A 23,826-nucleotide genomic window follows, 5' to 3' on the forward strand; every position below is an offset into this window, starting at 1 on the left:
TGTTCACCACACTTAACAGAAGGATGTTAGTGTATTGGAAACAGTTTAGAGAAGGTCTAGAAGACTAATAAATGTAATGAGGGAATTGCGTTATAAGGAAAGGCTAGATGGCTCAGCCTGTACTCTGAAGTTTGGAAGAGTCACGGGAAACTTAACTAAAACATAAAATTCTCATGGAGTTTGACCCCGTTTAAGTGGAAAGGATGTTTCCTGTTGTGAGAGAATCTCTGAATAGGGATTATAGTTAAAAAATAGAGATCCACCCACTTAAGACTAATGTAAGAAAGAAAAATTTCTCTGAAGTTTGAGTGTCCTTGGAATATCCTTCCTTAAAAGGCAACGGATATGGAATCTTTATATATTTTTAAAGCAGAGGTCGATAGGCTCTTGATTGTCAAAGGGCCCAACTTTGTTGGAGATATGCAGGAATGAAAAGTTGGGGTTAACATCAAATCAGCCATGATCTTATTGAATGACAGCAGACTAAAAGGGCTGATTGGTCTACTCTTGTTCTTTGTTCGTGATTTTGTAATGCAAAGTTTTAAACTCTTCTCAAACCTGCTATCTATACTGCACTGCGTCCAGTTAGGCTTATTTCCTCACTTCTAATATACTTTCCTATTTTGCTCTTCCCATATGAGTGGAAGTCCTTCAAATTAAATATGGCAGTATAGCTATCAGTAAATAGAACAAGTCTTATTTTTATTCTTGTATGGAATGTGAGTGCCATTCAAAGGAGATTACGACTGTCCATTCCTAACTAACCTTGAGAGGTGAATGTTGTGAATTGTTTGCTCCCATTGCACCTGTGCATTACAATCAAGCCATTCTACAAACAGCATTTTCTCAATGCATGCAATTACTTTTATTATACAGGAATGTTGTTTTAATTTTGTTTTGGTTTAGCTGAACTCAAGGTTGCTTCCATATTTTGTGGTAAAAAAGCAGTCAAACATGCACCATTGGGACCAATCACCATTGTCGACGATAGCACGTAAGTATACTATTAGCAGTATATATTCCTTTTCAGCGAATTAAAAAACACAATGACCATTCAACCCTTTGTGCCAATGCCAACTTTCTAGAAGAGTTAGAGTCGTGGAGTTTTACAGCATAGGAGGAGACAGTCAGGTCTGCACCAGTCATCTAAAGTTCATGTATTGTAATTCCATTTTCCAGTGCTTGACCTGTAGCCTTGTATATTTGGCATGTCAAGTGTTCATCAAAACAGTTCTTAAACTTCTTGAGTTCTTCACTCTACTATCCTTTCAGGGAGTGAATTCCAAACACCAACAATCTTCTGGGTGAAAAGGATTTTCCACAAATCCCCTCTAAACCTCCTGCTCCTTGCCTAAAAGGTCTATTTATAACCCTCCATTCATGGGAAACATTTCTCCCAATCTACTCTATATGCCTTGAAACTTTTCGCACCTCAATCACGTAACCCCCTCAGCCTTTTCTGCTTTAAGGAAAACAACCTATCTAGCTTCTCTTCATAGCTGAATCGCTTCAGCCCAGCCAACATCCTATAGCATGGTGACCAGAACTGTACACAGTACTCCAGCTGTGCCTAATTTAAGTTGATTACAGCTAACTCATAACCTCCTTACTGTTGATGAATTCAACTGTTGACTTTTCCCTTAATACTAAAAGAAAATTTAAAATTAAGTATGTAACTCTGAAGGGGAAGGTTGCAGGAGCAGAGGGCACTGGGTGCATATGTGCATAAGAAATGAAAGGACAGGTTGAGCATACAATATCCTATGCTTTCTTAATGGGTGCATTAGTTCGAGAGCAAGTAGGTTATTGCTGACCTTTTATGTTAAATTATTTCAGCCTGTGCTGAAGTATTGCATCAAGTTCTGGGCACTTCACTTGAGGAAGGATGTGACAGAGTGCAGAAGAGGTTTATGAGAGTGGGTTCAGAGATGAGCATTTTGTTTATTGAAGATGGATTGAGAAATTTGGCTTGTTTTCTTTGGAAAATTAAAGGTCGAAAAGAGATCTGATAAAAATGCTCAATATATGGAAGCGATGGCCAAGTGGTATTATCACTGGGCTGTTAATCCAGAAACTGAGCTAGTGTTCTGGGGACACAAGTTCAAACCCTGCCACAGCAGATGGTGAATTTGAATTCTATACAAATCTGGAATTGATAGTCCAATGATGACCACGGTGGCACAGTGGTTAGCACTGCTGCCTCACAGCGCCTGTAGACCCGGGTTCAATTCCCGACTCAGGCGACTGACTGTGTGGAGTTTGCACGTTCTCCCCGTGTCTGCGTGGGTTTCCTCCGGGTGCTCCGGTTTCCTCCCACAGTCCAAAGATGTGCGGGTCAGGTGAATTGGCCAAGCTAAATTGCACGTAGTGTTAGGTAAGGGATAAATGTAGGGGTATGGGTGGGTTGCGCTTCGGCGGGTCGGTGTGGACTTGTTGGGCCGAAGGGCCTGTTTCCACACTGTAAGTCTAAGTCTAAGACTGCATTGTCGATTGTCGGAAAAATCCATCTGGTTCATTCAAGTCCTTCACTGAAGGAAACTGCCATCCTAATTTGGTGTAGTCTACGTGTAACTCCAGACCCACAGCAATTTGATTGACGCTTAACTGCCCTTTGGGCAATTAGAGATGAACAGTAAATGTTAGCCCAGCCAGCGATGCCCTCATTCTGTGACTGAATAAAAAAAAACTCATGGGAGTTGTGGGCAGTGTAAATTGGGAGAAAATGCTCACACTCAGGATATTGAGAAAGAAAGAGTACACATTTGAAGTCGTCAGTGAAAGAAGCAGAAGTGATGTGAGGACAACCTTTTTCTTACAACTATTGGTTTAAGTTTGTAACGCACAGTCAAGATGCGGCAGATTGAATCAAAGCATTCAGAAGGCACTTGAAGGTCATTTGGAATGTGACAATGCTGCTTTCCTGAGGAAGGCAGGGAATGGAATAGGTGAGCTGGCACAGACATGAAAGGTAATCAAAGTTTGTGAAAAGATTTGTAGCTCAGGTGCTCGTTGTTGTGGTTCTGTTCGTCAAGCTGGGAATTTGTGTTGCAGACGTTTCGTCTCCTGTCTAGGTGACATCCTCAGTGCTTGGGAGCCTCCTGTGAAGCGCTTCTGTGATGTTTCCTCCGGCATTTATAGTGGTTTGTCTCTGCCGCTTTCGGTTGTCAGTTCCAGCTGTCCTTTGCTGGTGAGTATATTGGGTCCAGGTTGATGTGTTTGTTGATCGAATCTGTGGATGAGTGCCATGCCTCTAGGAATTCCCTGGCTGTTCTCTGTTTGGCTTGTCCTATAATAGTAGTGTTGTCCCAGTCAAACTCATGTTGCTTGTCATCTGTGTGTGTGGCTGAGGATAGCTGGTCATGTTGTTTTGTGGCTAGTTGATGTTCATGGATACGGATTGTTGATGTTTTCCTGTTTGTCCTGTGTATTGTTTTGTGCAGTCCTTGCATGGGATTTTGTACACCTACATTGGTTTTGCTCATGCTGGGTATCGGGTCCTTCGTTCTGGTGAGCTGTTGTCTGAGAGTGGCTGTTGGTTTGTGTGCTGTTATGAGTCCTAGTGGTCGCAGTAGTCTGGCTGTCAGTTCGGAAATGCTCTTGATGTATGGTAGTGTGGCTAGTCCTTTGGGTTGCGGCATGTCTTCGTTCCATTGTCTTTCCCTTAGGCATCTGTTGATGAAATTGCGAGAGTATCCGTTTTTGGTGAATACAATGTATAGGTGTCCTTCTTCCTCTTTTTGCAGTTCTGGTGTACTGAGTGTGTTGTTGTCCTTTTGAATAGTGTCTTGATGCAACTTCGTTTGTGTATGTTGGAGTGGTTGCTTTCGTAGTTCAAGACTTGGTCTGTGTGTGCGTGGCTTTCCTGTATATCTTTGTGGTGAATTCTCAGTTCGGTGTTCTCTGTACCATCACGTCTAGGAATGGGAGTTGGTTGTCCTTTTCTTCCTCTCTAGTGAATCGGATTCCTGTGAGTGTGGCTGTGATGATCCGGTGTGTGTTCTCTATTCCTGTGTTTTTAATGATTACAAAGGTGTCATCTATATCTGACCCAGAGGTTGGGTTGAATTTGCAGTAAGACTGTTTGTTCTAATCTTTGCATTACCGCTTCTGCTATGAGTCCAGAGATGGGTGAGCCCATGGGTGTGCCGTTGATTTGTTCATATATTTGGTTAAAACCATAAGAACATAATCATACTACCAGCAGACAAAGGCAGAATGACGGTCATCCTAGACAAAGCAGAGTACATTCAAAAAGCGCAACAACTACTTGCAAATACCAACACCTACCAAAAGAGGGAGTTTGACCCAACCCCACAGCTCACCAACAGGATAAACAACACACTGAGGAACCTACAAAAAAACAGACAAATAACCAGGTTTGACCTACAAAGAATGAAACCTGAAAGCAACAACACCCCCAGATTCTATGGACTACCTAAAGTGCATAAACCAGACATCCCACTCAGACCCATAGTATCACTACCAGGGACACCATCACACAAACTGGCTAAAGAACAACAGCAGAAACTGAAACACCTGATCAACGGATCCAGACACTCTATACAGTCCACACAGGAATTCTTGGACATCATCAGAAATATACACATAGACAAGGAAGAAACCATGGTCTCATTCGATGTAAAGGCACTGTTCACCTGTATCGACAAAACCCTAGCCAGAGAAACAAATGCCAATCTGCTGGACATTGAACCTATCAACAAAGACGGCATACTCAAACTACTGGACCTGTGCCTCACAACACACTTCACATTCAACAACCAAATATATGAACAAATCAATGGCACACCCATGGACTCACCCATCTCTGGACTCCGAGCAGAAGTGGTAATGCAAAGATTAGAACAAACAGTCTTACCGCAAAATCAACCCAAACTCTGGGTCAGATATGTGGATGACCCCTTTGTAATCATTAAAAACACAAATAGAGAACACACCGCATCATCAACGCCACACTCACAGGAATCCGATTCACTGGAGAGGAAGAAAAGGACAACCAACTCCCATTCCTAGACGTGATGGTACAGAGAACACTGAACGGAGAATTCACCACAAAGATATACAGGAAAGCCACGCACACACAGACCAAGTCCTGAACTGCAAAAGCAACCACCCCAACACAAACAAAAGAAGTTGCATCAAGATACTGTTCAAAAGAGCCACAACACACTGCAGTACACCAGAACTGCAAAAAGAGAAAGAAGAATACCTTTACAATGTATTCGCCAAAAATGGATACCCGGGCAATTTCATCAACAGATACCTAAGGGAAAGACAACGGAACGAGGACATGCCGCAACCCAAAGGACTAGCCACACTACCATACATCAAGAGCATTTCCGAACTGACAGCCAGACTACTGCGACCATTAGGACTCATAACAGTACACAAACAACAGCCACTCTCGGGCAACAACTCACCGGGACGAAGGACCCGATACCCAGCATGAGCAAAGCCAATGTAGTGTACAAAATCCCATGCAAGGACTGCACAAAACACTACATAGGACAAACAGGAAAACACCAACGATCCGTACCCATGAACACCAACTAGCCACGAAACGACACGACCAGCTATCCTTAGTAGCCACACATGCAGATGACAAGCAACATGAGTTTGACTGGGACATCACTACTATTATAGGACAAGCCAAACAGAACAGCCAGGGAATTCCTAGAGGCATGGCACTTATCCACAGATTCAATCAATAAGCACATTAACCTGGACCCAATATACCGACCACTGCAACAGACAGCTGGAACTGACAACCGGAAGCGGCAGAGACAAACCGCTATAAATGCCGGAGGAAACGTCACAGAAGCGCTTCACAGGAGGCTCCCAAGCACTGAGGATGTCTCCTAGGCAGGGGGCGAAACGTCTGCACCACAAATTCCCAGCTCGGCAAACAGAACCACAACAACGAAAGGTAATTTACAATAGGCAACGGTCTGAGGTTCTTTTCAGGTGTTTACTTCCCTTTTACAAGTTACCATCCAATGTAAACAGTTGCTCTCCATCTACTCTATTATAATCTCCATTTATACTTCTTTTAACTGGCCCCTCAACCTTCTCTCTCCTGAGACAGCTATTCCAATTTCTCGGGTCTCCAAATAACTGAAGTACCTCAACTTTGATTTCATTTTGGTTGTCATTCAATCTTTATAATTTCAGTTTTTTTTTAATCGAATGTAAATTCCACCGGCTGACGTGGTGTGATTTGAACACATTTTCCCAACACATTAGCCTGTGCCTATGGATTACCAGTGCAATGACATTACTTCTACTCACTTTCTGGCCTCCATCTACTGAGGCAAGGGGTCAGTTAAATATTTAAACAGTGAGAATTTTGTTCGGCCAGGATGTTAAGTATTTCATGGTAGTGTAGATAGATAGATAGTTAAGACATTATCCAATTGATTGGTGCAGCATACTCAATGGGCTGGATGACCTACTCCTATATTTGTAGTTCCTTCACTGATTACTATAATTATTATATAAATACTAACAATCATTGTAATATGTTTCTACCTGAGAAACGTTTCACCAACATGGCAAAGACACCAGAATTCATCCTGTTCCGTTAGGTGGCTGCTTTTATACATAAACAATTCTTGCATGCTGAAAAGGTGAGAGAGAATTTATGTTGGAAATGTCATCAAGAAATCTAATACAACTTTTTGTTTGTTTTACAAAGTTATAATGGCTCCGAAAATTCTCAGGGCACAGAAGAGTTTAAAGCTAAGCGTCAGTTTCTGATGAGTGGATTACCAGATAAATTGAAAAAACACATAGCAAAGACAGCAGCAGTGATGGAGGTCTACTCTGCTGCAAGCACTGCTTTCCAAACTGTCGTTCATGTTCAGCAAAAAAGTCAAGGTGAGATTTTTAAGTTTGAGAAGTAGAGTTGTGTGGCAGTGTGTTCTCAAAGCAGATCTGGGGATGGTGTTTCTTAATTTGCATTTTTAATTTTGATTGTTTTTAAGATTCTAAACCTTCTTTCACCTGATGTAAATTTACAAGCATATAAGAAGCGACTGAAAAAGAGCGGCTTCCAATCAAAAACAATTCTTTACCATATACTGTCGCCTGCATGTAGCATCAACCAACCTCCAACCTTGACACCATCACCCAGCGCCCTCCACCCTTCTAAGCCAGACAATCCCCTGAGAGAAAGCCATTGGTCAATTTAAGATTCTCGCTATTTGTTTATTTTTTGACTTTTTAAATCTCTTATAGTTCTTCAGAACTTGCTGTCCTTCTATCTTTGACCTCTAGTGTCCACTTGCCAACCTGCCTCTGTGTCTTCACCCCATCACTGGTTGACTGTGCTTCAAGTCTTCCAGGCCCACACTCTAAAATAAAAACCTAAAATGGGTTTGGAGAAAGCCATGAAATATTAATTCTGTTTTTCTTTTAAAATGTTACCTGACATGCTGAGAATTTCTTGCATTTAGTACAGATTTCCAGCATTTTGCTTCTGCCCCACAGAATGGAGTTCTCTTTCTAAACATCTGTCTCCTCATCTTACTCAAGATGGATTTTGAGTTAACAATGATGGAGACATAATTGATTGGATTCCATGTTGCTTTATTCCACAGTAAGGTGACATGTACAAATAATTAATGATAATCCATCGGTGAGGTTAATGATCATGGCTTGTATTTGTTTGACAAAGAATAAAAATGCTGTAATGCTCGTAAAGGCTCTCAAAAGAGTAGAGAGACAAAACAAGCTTAACAGTTAAGATGCAGATCAACCATGAATAGCAGTGGAACAAACATGAGGAGCAAATGGTTTACTTCTACATTAACATCCTCATTTTCTTGCAAATGCATCTTTAGATACATCTCCAGCACTCTAACGTTTGCATAATTGAGTGGCCTATCTATCAAAATTTGAGAGACAAATTGATGAACTAACTAATATTTTCCTGCTTGTCAACCTTGTATGTTTGTAAACACTCTCACCTTCTCCTTCAACAAAATATTTCTGCCATTTTGATTTTACTGTTCCAAAATAGCCCTGAAATTGAGTCAGCTCTTAAATCTTTCATGGCCACGGGTTGATCAATATGCCTGCCATTCCAATTTGTCATGATGCCATCACTTGGGGAAGAAAAACTTCATGCAGACCATAAAAGGATGATTTGTTTGAATGCTGTTTAGGTAGGGAGAACTCTTAACATGTTCCCGTTGCTTGAAGTTATTTAGCTAAATGTTTCAACTTGCTATTAATTGTCATCACAGTACAGAGCTGTTGTGTTAGAGAGTCTGTTTCTTAGTAACTTATTTTTAAAATAAATTCTTAGTAGGAAGAATGGCCAAGATATCCTGAAATGTGATAACTTTCTTTCATTGGTAATGACAGCTTTCAAGATCGGATCTCCTTCCACATCATTTCTATATACCTGTATACTAAAATCTATCCAGCTGTGCTATTGTAAATGCACTTGTGTTGCAGTTTTCAAGTCATGCACTGAATCAGCTCAGTATGTTTAGTTGAGGTGGAAGGAAGTAAACGTTCGTATGGAAAGTCTTACCCATACAATAATATACCTACAGTAAAATCTATCTTGAGTGTTTTTGGGCATTCTTCCAACACATTGCCCTGGTATGTAGTACCTAGCACATCATGAGATCATGTCATAATTTTATTTATTGTAATTAGCCAGAATTACTTTAATGTGCATGGTTTTGATTTTGTTGTCTAGTTTCATTGTTATGGGATCTAGCTTGGCCCAAGTCTACTATTCTAACCCACTTCCGGGATATGAATGAAGGAATGGAAAGAATTCTGAAAGACTCCCTTGCCCTTGGAGATTTCTCTGAAGTGAAATACACATTCAATACCACTGAATCTTGGACTGGGGTTAGTTTGCCTTGTGGTGCATTTCTAACGTATTGTATTGATATTTAATTACTACACTGTTCAGTTGAGATTGTGCTTGCAGTGTCTCCCACATCATTTTGGAGGCCAAGTCCTTTTGCGCAAGGATGGAGGATAAGCCAACTGAGCACATGTTCAGAGTACTACTAGCAGAGACCTTGGTGTAGGTTAGCTGTCTTTCTGTCAGCCTTGGCTCAATGTAACACTCACCTCTGAATCAGATGGGCACATGGATCAAGACTTCCTGCTGAAATACCAAACTAAGATCCCATCTGTGCTCTCTGGTAGACATAAAGTGTCCCATTGTGCTATTTGCAGACCCATAGAATCATAATGTGTGATTCAACCCTTCGAGTCCACACTGACCCTCCGAAAAGCATCCCACCCGGACTCCCCTACCCTAAACCTATAACACTGTATTTCTCAAGCATTATCCACCAAGCCTACATATCCCTGGACACTATGGGCAATTTAGCATGGCCAATCCACCTAACCTACACATCTTTGAATCATGAAAGGAGACCGAAGCACCTGGAGGAAACCCATGCAGACATAGGGAGAACATGCAAAGTCCTCACAAAGTCCGCCAAGGGTGGAATTGAACCCAGGTCCCTAGGGCTGGAAGGCAACAGTGCTAGCCACTGCCATCCTAGAAGAGGTTGGGAATTATTCTTGAGGTCCTGGGAAATATTTATCCTTCAACAAGCATCACAAAATGAATTGTCTGGTAATTTATTTCAATGCTGATTTGTGGGAGCTCACTGCACAAATTGGTCGCTGTCTAAGAGGAATTTGTGGGCGATTGTTGCCTTTTGAAAATTTGTCTTTCATTGTATGAGAAATCACGTGGATTTAAAATTTCTCCAGATATCTACCTCAAGGACAGAATTCTCCCAGGACATCCAGAAGTGTTTACTTGAAGAAATTAGGTCATCCAATCCAGAGTTTCCTGTTCGAAAACTTTTCAAATCATTACTCCAGAAACGAACTGAATATCTTGCACAGACTGTCAAAGCAGGTGAGTGATCTCCGATCTTTTGGCAGTGTTGACCTTAGCTATGGTAATAATTTTGCATGTTTTCAGGATTTTAACATTCCGTATTCTTAGGTTTAGAATCGTCAATTAGTCTTGCTAAATTAATCTACTGTACTATGGAGAACGAAATATGTCTTTCAAACATCTGACATGATTTGGGGTTAACAGAGGTACCTTCCTACTAAGTTATGATTTTTTTGGCTCATTCCACATTCTATCAAGTGGTAAATCTATTCTGATAGAAAAAATGAATGGAACTGGGGTTGTAAGCCAACAGATAAGTTTACAAAATTACAGAAGTGGCCATTGAAGAAGGCGGTCATCCACTGCCGTCTTGAATGCCTCAATTGAACCTGTTTGACCACCATACTTCCAGGCAGTGCAATGACAAATGCTACCTGACCAATCAAAGGCTTGTTTGCTATGTTATGCTCTCTTGAACTGTCAACAACTGATGTCAATTGAAAATCCAGTCTTAAGATTTTCTTTGGGTAGAATTGTCTTGAACTCATGCAAGGTTTGGGCACACTGTCTCTAAAAGAGTAACTTTGTTTCATGTGCCACAGTTAGCTTTGTTTGTTTTTCCCAAAATGGCAAATCCCCCCTTTTAAGGCAGTTTAGTCCATGATCCAAAAGCGTAAAAAGATGTGATCTCTTACAGTCCTAATTCTATCCCAAATATTTTTTATAAGCGTCCCCTCAACTGATATTAAACTGATCATTTTGTAATTGCTGAGCATATCCTTGCAACCTTTTTGAAATAGGGGTTTAACGTTCAGACCTGCTGCTTTGTCAAATTTAAGGGCCTATTATCTGTTGTGGTTCTGTTCGCCGAGCTGGGAATTTGTGTTGCAGATGTTTCGTCTTTTGTCTAGGTGACATCCTCAGTGCTTGGGAGCCTCCTGTGAAGCGCTTCTGTGATCTTTCCTCCGGCATTTATAGTGGTTTGTCTCTGCCACTTCTGGTTGTTCCGGACAGCTGGAATTGACAACCGGAAGCGATAGAGACAAACCACAGTAAATGCCGGAGGAAAGATCAAAGAAGCACTTCACAGAAAGCTCCCAAGCACCGAGGATGTCACCTGGACAGGAGACGAAACGTCTGCAACACAAATTCCCAGCTCGGCGAACAGAACCACAACAACGAGCACCCGAGCTACAAATCTTCTCACAAACCTTGAAGACCTTTGTCTATCCAACATATCTTCCTTATCCATTTTGAACCCTTCTAGGGACGGAGTTTTCTTCTCTGTCACCAAGGCCTGTTTAAAGTTAGATACACAGTATTAAATTAATCCCTCAGCCATACCTCTGCCACTAGGTGTAAATCCCCTTTTTGGTTCCTAATTCCTACTCCTTCTTTTACTCTTTTAGTGTTTATATACCTATGGAAGATATTGAAATTCCCCTTTATGTGGCTACCAATCTTTTCTCGTAATTCCTTTTTGCTTCTCTCATATGTTTTTCACCTTCCCTCTGAGTCTTCCATATTCCTCTTGGTTCTCAATTCTATTTTCTACCTCACACCAGTTATAAGTAAACTTTTTGTTATTTCTTTATCTTAATTTCTTTCTCCTTTATCATCCTAGAAGTTCGGGATTTGTGTGTCGTACATTTCCCTTTTGAGGGAACATGCCTTGGCTGTAGCCGAGTTATCTTTTCTTTATTAGATAACCTGTTGCTCATTTACAACTTTTCTCGTCAACCTTTCACTGCAGTCTATCTGGCCCAGCTGTGATCTTACCCAATTGAAATAATCTATTCAGCAATTGATTTTTGCTTACTCTAGATAGAGCATTGTCGTTCTCCACCATCCTAATGCTTAGTAGCTTCTAAATGCTCCCCACTGACCATTTATCTACTCAGCCCACCTAATTTCCAAGACTCAGATCCAACAACTTTTCCTTTTTGAAACCAAAACAGAAATTGCTGGAAAAGCTCAGCAGGTCTGCCAGCATTTGTAGGGAGAAGGCAGAGTTCACATTTTGGGTCGAGTGACCCTTCCTTAGAACTGTATCTTTTCCAGATTATTTGGACACACCCTGCTGTAGAAAATTCTGAATACAATCCAAGAACACTAAGAGTCCAGATGTTCTTTTCATACCAGAATCCCAGTCTACATTTGCATAATTAAAAAGTGTCTCATAATAACTATTCCAAAATGTTGTCATCTCTGTAATTTTCCCTGCAAGTTTGTTTCTCTATATCCTTTCCTCGAGTTGGTGGTCTGTAGACTACACTAGGCAAATTGATTCTGTCCTTGAACCCTATCAGACATCCCCTTTCTCCAGAATTGCAATGCTCTCCTTAACCAATTCTGCCACCCTTCTTTCTTTCATGTCTTTTCAATTTTTTCTGAACAAATTAGACCCAGGAACATTTATCGCTGCAACATAATATCCACAACGCATACTGCACCTTTTATCATAAAACAGATCAACAGGGAATATTAAGAGTAATCTATACGTTTACACTGACCATTGCAAACTGTTATGCTGTTTACTGCGACTTATGTTTCTTATAGGTTAGTTTAAGAAGTACAGATGAGTTCAGGAAAAAGCAACAATGCACAAAATACTAACCATTTGACTCATGAATTACCTTAGTGACAAGCTTAGAGTGGTGCTGGAAGTGAACAGCAGGTCAGGCAGCATCTGAGGAGCAAGAAAATCTATGTTTCAGGCAGGAGCCCTTCATCAGGAATGAGGCAGGAAGCCTCGGGGGTGGAGTTGGGGGAAAGGTCGCTGGGAGTGCAATAGGTGGATGGAGGAAAGGGTAAAGGTGATAGGTCGGATGGGAGGGTGGAGCGGAAAGATGGGAAGTAAAATTGACAGATGGGACAGATCATGAGAATGGTGCTGAGTTGGAAGTTTGGAACTTGGGTAAGGTGGGAGGAGGGGAAATGAGGAAACTGGTGAAATCCACATTGATGCCCTGGGGTTGAAGGGTTCTGAGGCAGAACATGAGGCATTCTTGTTCCAGGTGTCGGGTGGTGAGGGAGTGGCTTCCTCCACCACTACTCCCTCACCACCCAACGCCTGGAACAAGAACGCCTCATCTGCCTCAGAACCCTTCTACCCCAGGGCATCAATGTGAACTTCACCAGTTTCATCATCACCACACCCCCCCGCCCCCCTACCCCAGTTCCAAACTTCCAGCTCAGCACCATTCTCAAGACCGGTCAATCTTGCTTCCCACATTTGCTCCACCCTCCTCTCTGACCTATTACCTTTACCCCTTCCTCCATCCACCTATTGCACTCCCAGCTACCTTCCCCCTAGCCCCTCCCCCTCCCCAGGCTTCCAGCCTCATTCCTGATGAAGGGCTCCTGCCTGAAAAATCGATTTTCCTGCTCCTTGGATGCTGCCTGATCTGCTGTGCATTTCCAACACCACTCTAAGCTTGACTAATCTCCAGCCTCTGCAGTCCTCACGTTCATCTAATTACCTTTAGTGATCTGTTTGTAACCTGTGACATAAACCTTTCAGTCGGTTTGCTTTCAGAACATCGGATGAATTAAAGTGATCCTGATGTCCATCCATTATGCATTTTTAACGGCAGTGCACTTCAAGCAGTCTGCATTTTGTGTCTGTGAGGAGGTCTGGGTTTGCAGCTTCATGTGGGATGTATGATGTCATTAGTTATGCCGTTTTGCAAACTTTGCACATATTCTTCTTTTAACTCATAGGACCTTCTAATAAATTTTACATTTCTGTAATAGAGATAGATACCAAGCCTCAACAAGTGTTACCTCTGTGCAGCGGTCCACAACAATCTTTGGGTAAAAGGAAGAGAAAGAAGGAAAGACAGGAACAGAAACAAAAGAGGAGGAAAACACTTGACGGTGATCCGAGCTCAGTTATTATCATTAGTGATGAATGCACCCCAGTAATGTCTGCGCAATGTGAGAAATCCACCAAGAGAAACAGCAGACGTGCCCAAACCCTGAATGATGTGACTCTTTCCAAAACTAGCCTCCGGCGATCTGTTAAGCAAAAACAGCAAGAGTTGAAAACTGGAGCAGCAGAAACACAGAATATGCCTGCTGTATCACAAATCCCTGAACTAACTGACCAACCAAAGGTGGAGGAAGCTGCAACTTCAGATGGTAATTTTTTTTTTCTTAACCGGCCCTTAGATTTTTAGTGAAATCCACGTGTTTGCAAGTACATACAAACAGGAGTGAGACTCTTCAGCCCCCGCAGTTTGTCTTGTCATTCACTCAGATTTTGTCTGTTCTATTCATCAGCTTCATTTATATCATAGCTCCAAATCCTTTGATAACTGAAACAGAATAAAAAGGTACATTAAAAACTGCTGGCAACTGAGCTAATTTCTATACTTAAAATCTTTAAAGCTGAATTCTGGAGAGGGTAGAGCTGAACAATACATACATTGAACAATACATTTTAACATTGGCATGACAAATCACAAAGTATTAATTCAAGGTAAACCTGTAATATTGCCCAGTTAGTAATTCTTCTTGAGTACATAACTTTCACAGGTAGTGCTAAACCACCAGGTATGCATTTACTCAATGAACTAGCTGTGGATCCTGTACTCTTGTGAGAAGAGCAAAGGGCAAATTTATCCTCTTTGATTTTGGACTTCTTGACATGAGAAGCAGATAACTTGTTCCCACACTTGTCATTTCTGGCCTTCACCTGGTTGCTGCAAATATGAGAAAGTGATACGGTTGATTTGGCTTTCTAGTTGTTCTTTCCATTCAGCCCCTTTGACAGAATTGTGAGCTTGGTATGTGTGAGAGAACTATACTCAACATATGTTAAAATGTAGCAACAACTTTATTTCATTTGTTCATGGATATGGGCATCGGTGATTGGCCCAATATTTGTTGCCCATCCCTAATTGCCTTTGAGTAGCTTGCTAGACCATTTTAGAGGCAGTTAAATCAACCACATTGCTCTGGGTCTGGAGTTGCCTACAGGCCAAGCTGGGAAGAGTAACAGATTTCCTCCCGTAAAGGGCAATACAACTATATGTGTTTCTATGCCAATTATTACTTGATGGCTATGAGGCATTTAATGAATTCATAGTGAGGTCTGAACTTGTATGTCCAGAGCATTATCCTGGGTCTCTGGTTTACTAGTCCAGTGTGATTACTACTAAGCTACTACCTTCCCTTAATTTGTATTTATATAGTGCCTCCAACAAACAAACTCTCTAGATCACTCCATAGCATTGTAATCAGACAAAACTTAATGGCAAACCAAAACTGGAGACCAAACACTTTGTCAGAGAGGTGGAGTTGCCAGGGCCACAGAGCTCCTGACCTCATTACAGCCTTAGTTTAAACATGGACAAAAGAGCTGAATTCCAGTGTTGCAGTGAGAGTGACAGCCCTTGCATCAAGGCAACATTTGACCAAGTGTGGCATGAAGTACTCTCAGCAGAACTGGAATCGATGAATATCGAGGGCAAACTGTCTGCTGGGTGGAGTCATACTTGGCACATAGGAAGATAATTGTGATTTTGGAGGTCAGTCATCTCCACTCCAGAACATTTCTGCAGGAATTTCTCAGGCTAATGTCCTAGGTCCAACCATCTTCAGTTGCTTCATTGATAACTTTCCCTCCATCAGGTGGGAATATTCGCTGATAATTGTACATTGTTCAACATCATTTGCGATTTCTCAGATGTTGAAGCAGTCCATGTTCAAATACAACTGGATCTGGACAATGTATAGGCTTAGCCTGACAAGTGGCAAATTACATTTGTAAATGTCAGGTGATGACCATCTCTAACAAGAGACAATCCAACTAACGCCAGTTGACATTCAGATGATCAACATTCAATGATCAGCATCCTTGGCACTACCGTTGATCAGAAACTCAGCTGGACACCTCACATAAACACTATGGCTACAAGAGCAGGTCAGAGGCTAGAAATACTGTGGTGAGTAATTCACCTCCTAACTCCTGCTCCTCAGATGCTGCCTGACCTGCTGTGCTTTTCTAGCACCATATTCTTGACTCTGATCTCCAGCATCTGCAATCCTCACCTTCTCCTAACTCCCCACAGTCTGTCCATTATCTGCAAGGCACAAATCAGGAGTATGATGGGATACTCTCCACTTCCTGGATGGGTGCAGCTTCAACAACACTCTAGAAGCTTGACACCATCCAGGACAAAGCAGCTGGCTTGAATGGTACCACATTCACAAACATCCACTTCCTGTCTCACCAACACTCAGTAGAAGCAGTGTGTACAATCCATGAGATAGACTGCAGAACTTCACCAGCAATCCTTAGACAGCACTTTCCAAACCCAATATCATTTCCATCTAGAAGGGCAAGGGCAGCGGGTACATAGAAAGGCAAGCACCTACAAGTTCCCCTCTAAGCCACTCACCATCCTGAGCTGTAAATATTTTGATGTTCCTGTCACTGGGTCAAAACCCTGGAATTCCCTCTCATAAAGGGTATTGTGCAACACGTGGAGTGCCGCAGTTCAAGAAGTGTAGGTGCTTATGTTGGACGGGTGAGCAAAGTTAAAGTAACACCAGATTATAGTCCAACACGTTTATTTGGAAGTACAAGCTTTCGAAGTACTGCTCCTTCGTCAGGTGCTCCGAAAGCTTGTACTTCCAAATAAACCTGTTGGACTATAACCTGGTGTTGTGTGGTTTGTGATGCAGTTCAAGAAGCCAACTCACACCACCTTCTCAAGGGCAACTCTGAATGGGCAATAAATGCTGGCCAACTACCAATTCTCATGTCCCACTATAAAAAAATTTAAGGAAGAAGAAGAGAGATATAGAGCAGTTTTGGAAGAGAATTATTCCACTTCAAGCCTAGATGACTAAAGGCTTACTTGCCAAGGATGGAGATGTTGACCAATCTTCGTCTGGTGAGTTTTGAGAAGATATTTAGCTCAGATTGAGGTTCTGGATGTAAGTTTGCTCGCTGACCTGGAAGGTTCATTTTCAGACGTCTCATCACCATGCTGGGTGACATCATATATGAATAAATAGAAAGAGGATCACTGACACCAGTGCTTCACTGGAGGCTCGCTTATTATGTTACCCAGTATGGTGACGAAACGGTGACGAAAATGAACCTTCCAGCTCAGCAAGCAAGCCTACATCCAATCTTTGTCTCTTTAGTTATCGTTCTAGTAATATCTCAGTGCATTTCCAATCCTTTCATTAAATAATCCTGAAATTCTTTTAACCTTTTACAGTCAGTTCTTCTCTCATGCGATAGTTGTGTTCTTGTGCAACCGCGCGTTATTGAAAAATTGTGCTTTAGAACAGCACCTAGTGTTGGCACAATAATTGCGTTACAGCTAATACACGTTTTAAAATTTCATGCTGTAGAAATAGCGTCTCCAATTCATTAGTTGCGTTGCAGTGACTTTGCACTGACCAAATGCACGTTATAACAGAACAGCCTGTATTTGAAATTCTAACTGAACTTCGATTTTAGACCCAGTCAAGGAAGATCTGCTATGGACAGAGCAATACCAGCCGCAGCACTCCAGTGAACTTGTGGGAAATCTCAATGCTGTCAGAAAATTACGCAGGTATTTACTGAGCAATCTGAAATCAATTTTATATAAGTGCAGTCTAAGGTCAGTTTCTGTAGTAAACCCTAGGTCTGTCTCGGAAAATACCAGGAGAAAGTGAGAACTGTAGATGCTGGCGATCAGAGTCAAAAGTGTTTGCGCTGGTAAAGTACAACCAGTCAGGCAGCATTTGAGGAGCAGGAGTGTCAACATTTCAAGTATAAGCTCTTCATCAGGGATGCTGCCTGACTGGCTATGCTCTTCCAGCACCACACTTTTTGACTCAGAAAATATCAACTGGAACAAGTCATCAAATTAGATTAGATTAGACTTACAGTGTGGAAACAGGCCCTTCGGCCCAACAAGTCCACACCGACCCGCCGAAGCGCAACCCACCCATACCCCTACATTTACCCCTTACCTAACACTACGGGCAATTTAGCTTGGCCAATTCACCTGACCCGCACATCTTTGGACTGTGGGAGGAAACCGGAGCACCCGGAGGAAACCCACGCAGACACAGGGAGAACGTGCAAACTCCACACAGTCAGTCGCCTGAGTCGGGAATTGAACCCGGGTCTACAGGCGCTGTGAGGCAGCAGTGCTAACCACTGTGCCACCGTGCCACAAATTAGTGCGATTCAGAAACCAATTTGAGGAATGATGATTGTGGATTTTGAATGCTTTTGGTGGCCCATAATTGTGGTTCATATTGAACAGCTGTGTGGCATGTTGAATGTAGAGTCCTGAAAATTGGTTCTGATGCCAGCAAATAGGTTCCTTGCCAGGTAGCAGTATTGACCTGACCAGAATGGACATCAAAAACATTTTGTCTGTTGGTTGTGGAAAAGCAAAATACATGCTGATTATTGGTCAGTAATGATGTGACGCATTCCCATATATCACGTCTGCAGTATATTTATAGTTGAAACAGTTTTTCTACTTTTGGCACTGAAAGTTCTTCTCTCTTCTACCCCTTCCCACGGATACAGTTGTACACATTGTTTCTATCTAAATGCCTTGACACAAGTTAGGAAGTTGTCAAAACAAAAGTTCAAGGTCAATACCCATCATCAACTTTCACCCACTACAGAATAATGGGAGTTGTACACTTCTTATGCCTCCTGGAAGATGCCTTAGAAGTGTCATAGTTTCACTTTTGAATCATGGAGAATGTCAAACTAAAGAAAGTTGAATTTTTATTTTGGATTAGCACACATTTGCTATTTCCATTTATGGTTCTCCACAGACTTTCTTGATCCTTTCCCTTTTTTTCTACAGCGTATGGACTTGGACTTGTTTTCAGTATCTCAGAAACTGACAGCCATTTGTGGCTAGGCATCAGCAAGCTGTCAAATGTTCAGAGATATTGTCACTGAGTCTACTATATTTCTGCTAGATGTCTATACTCATCTACTTTTAAGTGACTTAATTTATTTGCAAAATTTAAATATGGGTATTTGTTAGACATGGGAGGGTTCTGAATAAAATAAGAATCAAGTCCTATGCATTAACAGATTTGTTTTTTCAATTTGGAAATAAAACAGTTGGTTAATGGAATGGAAGAAGAGAGCTGATAAGGAAGAAAAGAAAAAACAGAAGGAGAAAAAGACTGAAAAAGACAAGAAGTTGGGTATGACATTCTTAAACTCTGTTCTTCAATATAAAGTTGGAACTTGATTTTGTTTTGCTGTCTCAGAATATTCAGATGTGAACCAGCACACTATATATTACTAGAGCTAGAGATGGGGGCCTCATTTAATAGAAGCTAGTTCATACTTTTGCATCGGTCAATATTTATAGATAATTACATTGAAGTGCATGCATGCTACTTTAGAGCCAAACTTGAAATTCAGTATTAAAGAAGTATTGGAGTATTGTATGCAGTTTTGGGCCCCATATTTCCAGAAGAATGTACTGGCCCTGAGGTGGGTTCAGAGGAGGTTCACTGGAATGGTCCCAGGAATGAAAAGGTTAACATATGAGGAACCTTTGAGGAATCTGGATCTAAGAAGGATGAGGAGGGATCTGATTGAAACTTACAGAATACTGAAATGGCCTGGATAGAGTGGATATTGGGAAGATGTTTCCATTGGTGGGAGAGACTCAGACCTGAGGGCAGAGCCTTGGGGTAAGGGGAAAACATTTTAGAAAGGCAATAAAAAGAAACTTCTTCAGCCAGAGAGTGGTGCATTTATGCAGTTCACACCACAGAAAGTTGTGGAAGCCAGGTCATTCAGTATATTTTTGATGGAGATAGGTTCTTGATTGTCAAGGGGATCAAGGGTTACGGGGAGAAAGTGAGAGAATGGGGTTGAGAAGCTAATCAGCCATGATTGAATGACTGAGCTGACTCATTGGGCTGAATGGCCTAATTTCTGCTCATTATAGATTCCACTCTGTTCCTTACTTATGGAATCATTATTCACCTTGGTGTTTATTGAATCTTTTGTTGTTTACCCTGTCAAATTCCGTGGTTCCTCTGCACCCCTTGCTATTTCAGATACTAGCGTCATAGAAACGAAACATCTTAAGACTTTAGGGTGCTTTTCAATTAAGCAGTGTTTTAATTTTTTGTACCACCAGTTTTAATTTGAGAGTTTAATAGTCACTTGCTATTTTTCGGTTGCTGTGTGTTTTGGTTTGTTTTAACGTACCCAGTATGTGTGCTTTAATCTCTAATCTGTTTTGTTCTTCCTTCCTCTCTTCTCAGATGTTTGGGACAACAGTGACTTTAATATGGAGAGTTCCGAGGATGAGGATTCTTTATGCAATACAGTGCTAATTACTGGACCAGCTGGAGTTGGGAAAACTGCTGCAGTTTATGCTTGTGCTCAGGAGTTAGGTTTTAAGGTTTGTGCTCTTATTCTCCAACCTGGTACTTTTGTTGCCCCTAAATGCCTTAAGTTATGGCACCAAGAGTTTGGTAAAGGATCAACTGACTTTACTTCTAACAACTCAGTAGAAAACCTTGAACACAGAAAAATTATGTTTGCAACAAAATGACAGTGGGTAATCAGGACATCCACCCTCTACACATGAGAGAATTGCTAGCGCAAGTATTATTGTTTTCTCTGGCTACTTTAGTAATAGTTTATAATTATTATTATCTAGGAACTTGTGTTCTAAACTCGAGTTAGATTTATGATTGATTTTTAGCGTATGAAGGTGATCTTTATTTTTAGATGTTGGAAGCTGTTTGTGAAAGTGTGTTAGGACTACACTTCCAAGAAATGATGCGACTTAAGCTAAGTGGCTAGACGAGCTATCCAGTGCAGTAATTGCAGAAGTCTTTAGTAGGGTGAGCTCTGGCAATTCAAAGAGACAAATTACAACGCTAGAGGTAGGTTTAGATCCAAAGAAAAGAACCATGTCAGCAGATGTGTTGTTTTGCAGTCTAAAGTAATCCCAAAGTGGCTGGAAAGAGCTCTGATATTTTTCTTGGAAGTTTGAGAGTCAGTGGGTTTATTTTGATTTGATTTATTGTCATCACATGTACCCAAGTACAGGAAAAAGTTTTATTTTGTGAGCAGTATAGAAAGGTCATAACAAACAAGGACATATTGATTGGGGTTAGGCAGAGCGAGGCATACAAGATTACATCTGCACAGGAGGTGCACAAAAGCAAGGTCAACATTAAATGTGAAAATAGGTCCATTCAGCAATCTAATAACAATAATTGTGTCTCAGAGAGACGGTTGCAAACAGAGTCACGTTGATGAAAGAGCAGAAATTCATCAAAAGGAAATGCTTCTGATCTCGTCAGTTAAGTAAGAAATTTTAAAGTGAAGATACAAGTGATAATTTACTGGAGTTGAGTCCGTAAAGGTCATTGTTGAAAAAAAGGGATAAACTCTTTTTCTGCACTGCTAGTGACAGGACTTTTTCAAATTGTCTCATATATACCATGTTGTTTCTAGTCAATCGTAAACATAAATGGCTTTTTGTTAAAAGAACACTGCAGACTGTTGTGAAATGTATGCAATGACTAACCACCATGATAACCAAATGGGAAAATTCTGACCTATCAACCCAGGTTTCACTGACTTGTCTAGCATTACCATAAGCTGGGGTCATAACACTATACAAGTGTGTACAGTTCATTTTGAAAGCTAATTTGCCTTGCCTTTTGAGTTTCTGATGAATCTATTAAAGAGAAAGTCCCTTTCATAGTTTGGGTCTGATGTATGGAGCTGTTGTTTCCTGCTCATTTGAGATGTAGTTGCTTCATTTTGTTTATCTCCAGTTTCTTTCATTATGGCACAGAAAGTGGCTTCATTTAAATCTTACTTAATATCTGCATAAATTTTCTCCTGTGAGTAGGAAGGCTTCAGAGTAGCCATCAACATCTGGCACTCTGGCTGATTATCTTCTCACTGTTACAGATACAGAGTGTATTTATAGCTGCTCCTCCTCTCCTCCTCACCTCCCACCACCACCATCACTTAACCATTATTAAAGTAAGATATTTGATGTTAAAATTCCATGGTGTTTAGTAATCAAGTTGTATGGAATTATGAAGTATAGAAGAGGCCTTTTAGTCCATCAAATCTATACCACCAAAGCTATACAAAATCTGCACCAGTCACATCATCTAGCTAGGGCTATAGCCTTTAATGTTATGGCATTTTTTAAAAATTCTGTATTAACTTGGAATTCTGCACAGAAGAAATTGATTAATTTCAGATACAGCAGAAAAATGTATCCAATAATATAATTTAACTTAATACATTTAACCCTGAAATTTTATTTTTAATTGGTGTGCATTTATATTTTCTTCAGTGTTTTTGCTACTGCTGTTTCTTGGGATTGGTGTTAGTATTTAGCATTTAAAGGTGAACCAGAAGGTGTATGATTTGGCAATGTGTCTTGTGTTAACTGATGTACTATTCGCCGAGCTGGGAATTTGAGTTGCAGACGATTCATCCCCTGTCTAGGTGACATCCTCAGTGCTTGGGAGCCTCCTGTGAAGCGCTTCTGTGATCTTTCCTCTGGCATTTGTAGTGGTTTGAATCTGCTGCTTCCAGTTGTCAGTTCCAGCTGTCCGCTGCAGTGGTCGGTATATTGGGTCCAGGTCAATGTGCTTATTGATTGAATCTGTGGATGAGTGCCATTCCTCTAGGAAAGAACACAAAGAACAATACTAGCCAAGGGACTCAACTACAACCACAGGGACGCCAAGACAGCAGACTTCCTAGCAGCACTAGAATGCACACTCAGGAACAATGGACTGACAGAAGAGACACAACAAACAGTGAGACAAAGTATCATACCTCTGATAACAAGGAAAAGACAAACTCCATAACCTCAACACCAAGGAGAGGGAAGCACTAAAATCACTAAGAAACGATACGAACATAATCATACTACCAGCAGACAAAGGCAGAATGACGGTCATCCTAGACAAAGCAGAGTACATCCAAAAAGCGCAACAACTACTTGCAGATACCAACACCTACCAAAAGAGGGAGTTTGACCCCACCCCACAGCTCACCAATAGGATAAACAACACACTGAGGAACCTACAAAAAAAACAGGTTTGACCTGCAAAGAATGAAACCTGAAAGCAACAACACCCCCAGATTCTATGGGCTACCTAAAGTGCACAAAGCAGACATCCCACTCAGACCAATAGTATCACTACCAGGAACACCATCACACAAACTGGCTAAAGAGCTACAGCAGAAACTGAAACACCTGATCAGCGGATCCAGACACTCTATACAATCAACACAGGAATTATTGGATATCATCAGAAATATACACATAGACAAGGAAGAAACCATGGTCTCATTCGATGTAATGGCACTGTTCACGTCTGTTGACAAAACCCTAGCCAGAGAAACAATAGCCAACCTGCTGGACATACAGAACAGACAACAGGACATTGAACTTATCAACAAAGACGGCATACTCAAACTACTGGATCTGTGCCTCACAACACGCTTCACATTCAACAACCAAATATATGAACAAATCAACGGCACACCCGTCTCTAGACTCTTAGCAAAAGCGGTAATGCAAAGATTAGAACAAACAATCTTACCGCAAATTCAACCCAAACTCTGGGTCAGATATGTGGATGACACCTTTGTAATCATTAAAAACACAGAAATAGAGAACTCACACTGGATCATCAATGCCACACTCACAGGAATCCGATTCACTAGAGAGGAAGAAAAGGACAACCAACTCCCATTCCCAGACGTGATGGTACAGGGAACACCGAACGGAGAATTCATCACAAAGGTATACAGGAAAGCCATACAGACAGACCAAGTCCTGAACTACGAAAGCAACCATCCCAACACACACACAAGAAGTTGCATCGAGACACTGTTCAAAAGGGCCACAACACAC

At 41.2% G+C, this 23,826-nt stretch overlaps 1 protein-coding gene across 1 annotated transcript in view; it reads left to right on the top strand.

The window, feature by feature from the left end:
- atad5a (ATPase family AAA domain containing 5a) overlaps positions 1-23,826 on the top strand; it is a 58,455-nt gene that overhangs the window by 13,458 nt on the left and 21,171 nt on the right. Inside the window, exons 7-14 of the mRNA XM_060844697.1 lie at positions 907-994; positions 6,713-6,894; positions 8,729-8,886; positions 9,772-9,922; positions 13,661-14,047; positions 17,388-17,484; positions 19,014-19,099; positions 20,180-20,319. Coding sequence (XP_060700680.1) covers positions 907-994; positions 6,713-6,894; positions 8,729-8,886; positions 9,772-9,922; positions 13,661-14,047; positions 17,388-17,484; positions 19,014-19,099; positions 20,180-20,319 — 1,289 coding nt within the window. The remainder of the gene's footprint in view (positions 1-906; positions 995-6,712; positions 6,895-8,728; positions 8,887-9,771; positions 9,923-13,660; positions 14,048-17,387; positions 17,485-19,013; positions 19,100-20,179; positions 20,320-23,826) is intronic.

Source organism: Hemiscyllium ocellatum, chromosome 25 (assembly GCF_020745735.1).
Source record: "Hemiscyllium ocellatum isolate sHemOce1 chromosome 25, sHemOce1.pat.X.cur, whole genome shotgun sequence".
NCBI lineage: Eukaryota > Metazoa > Chordata > Chondrichthyes > Orectolobiformes > Hemiscylliidae > Hemiscyllium > Hemiscyllium ocellatum.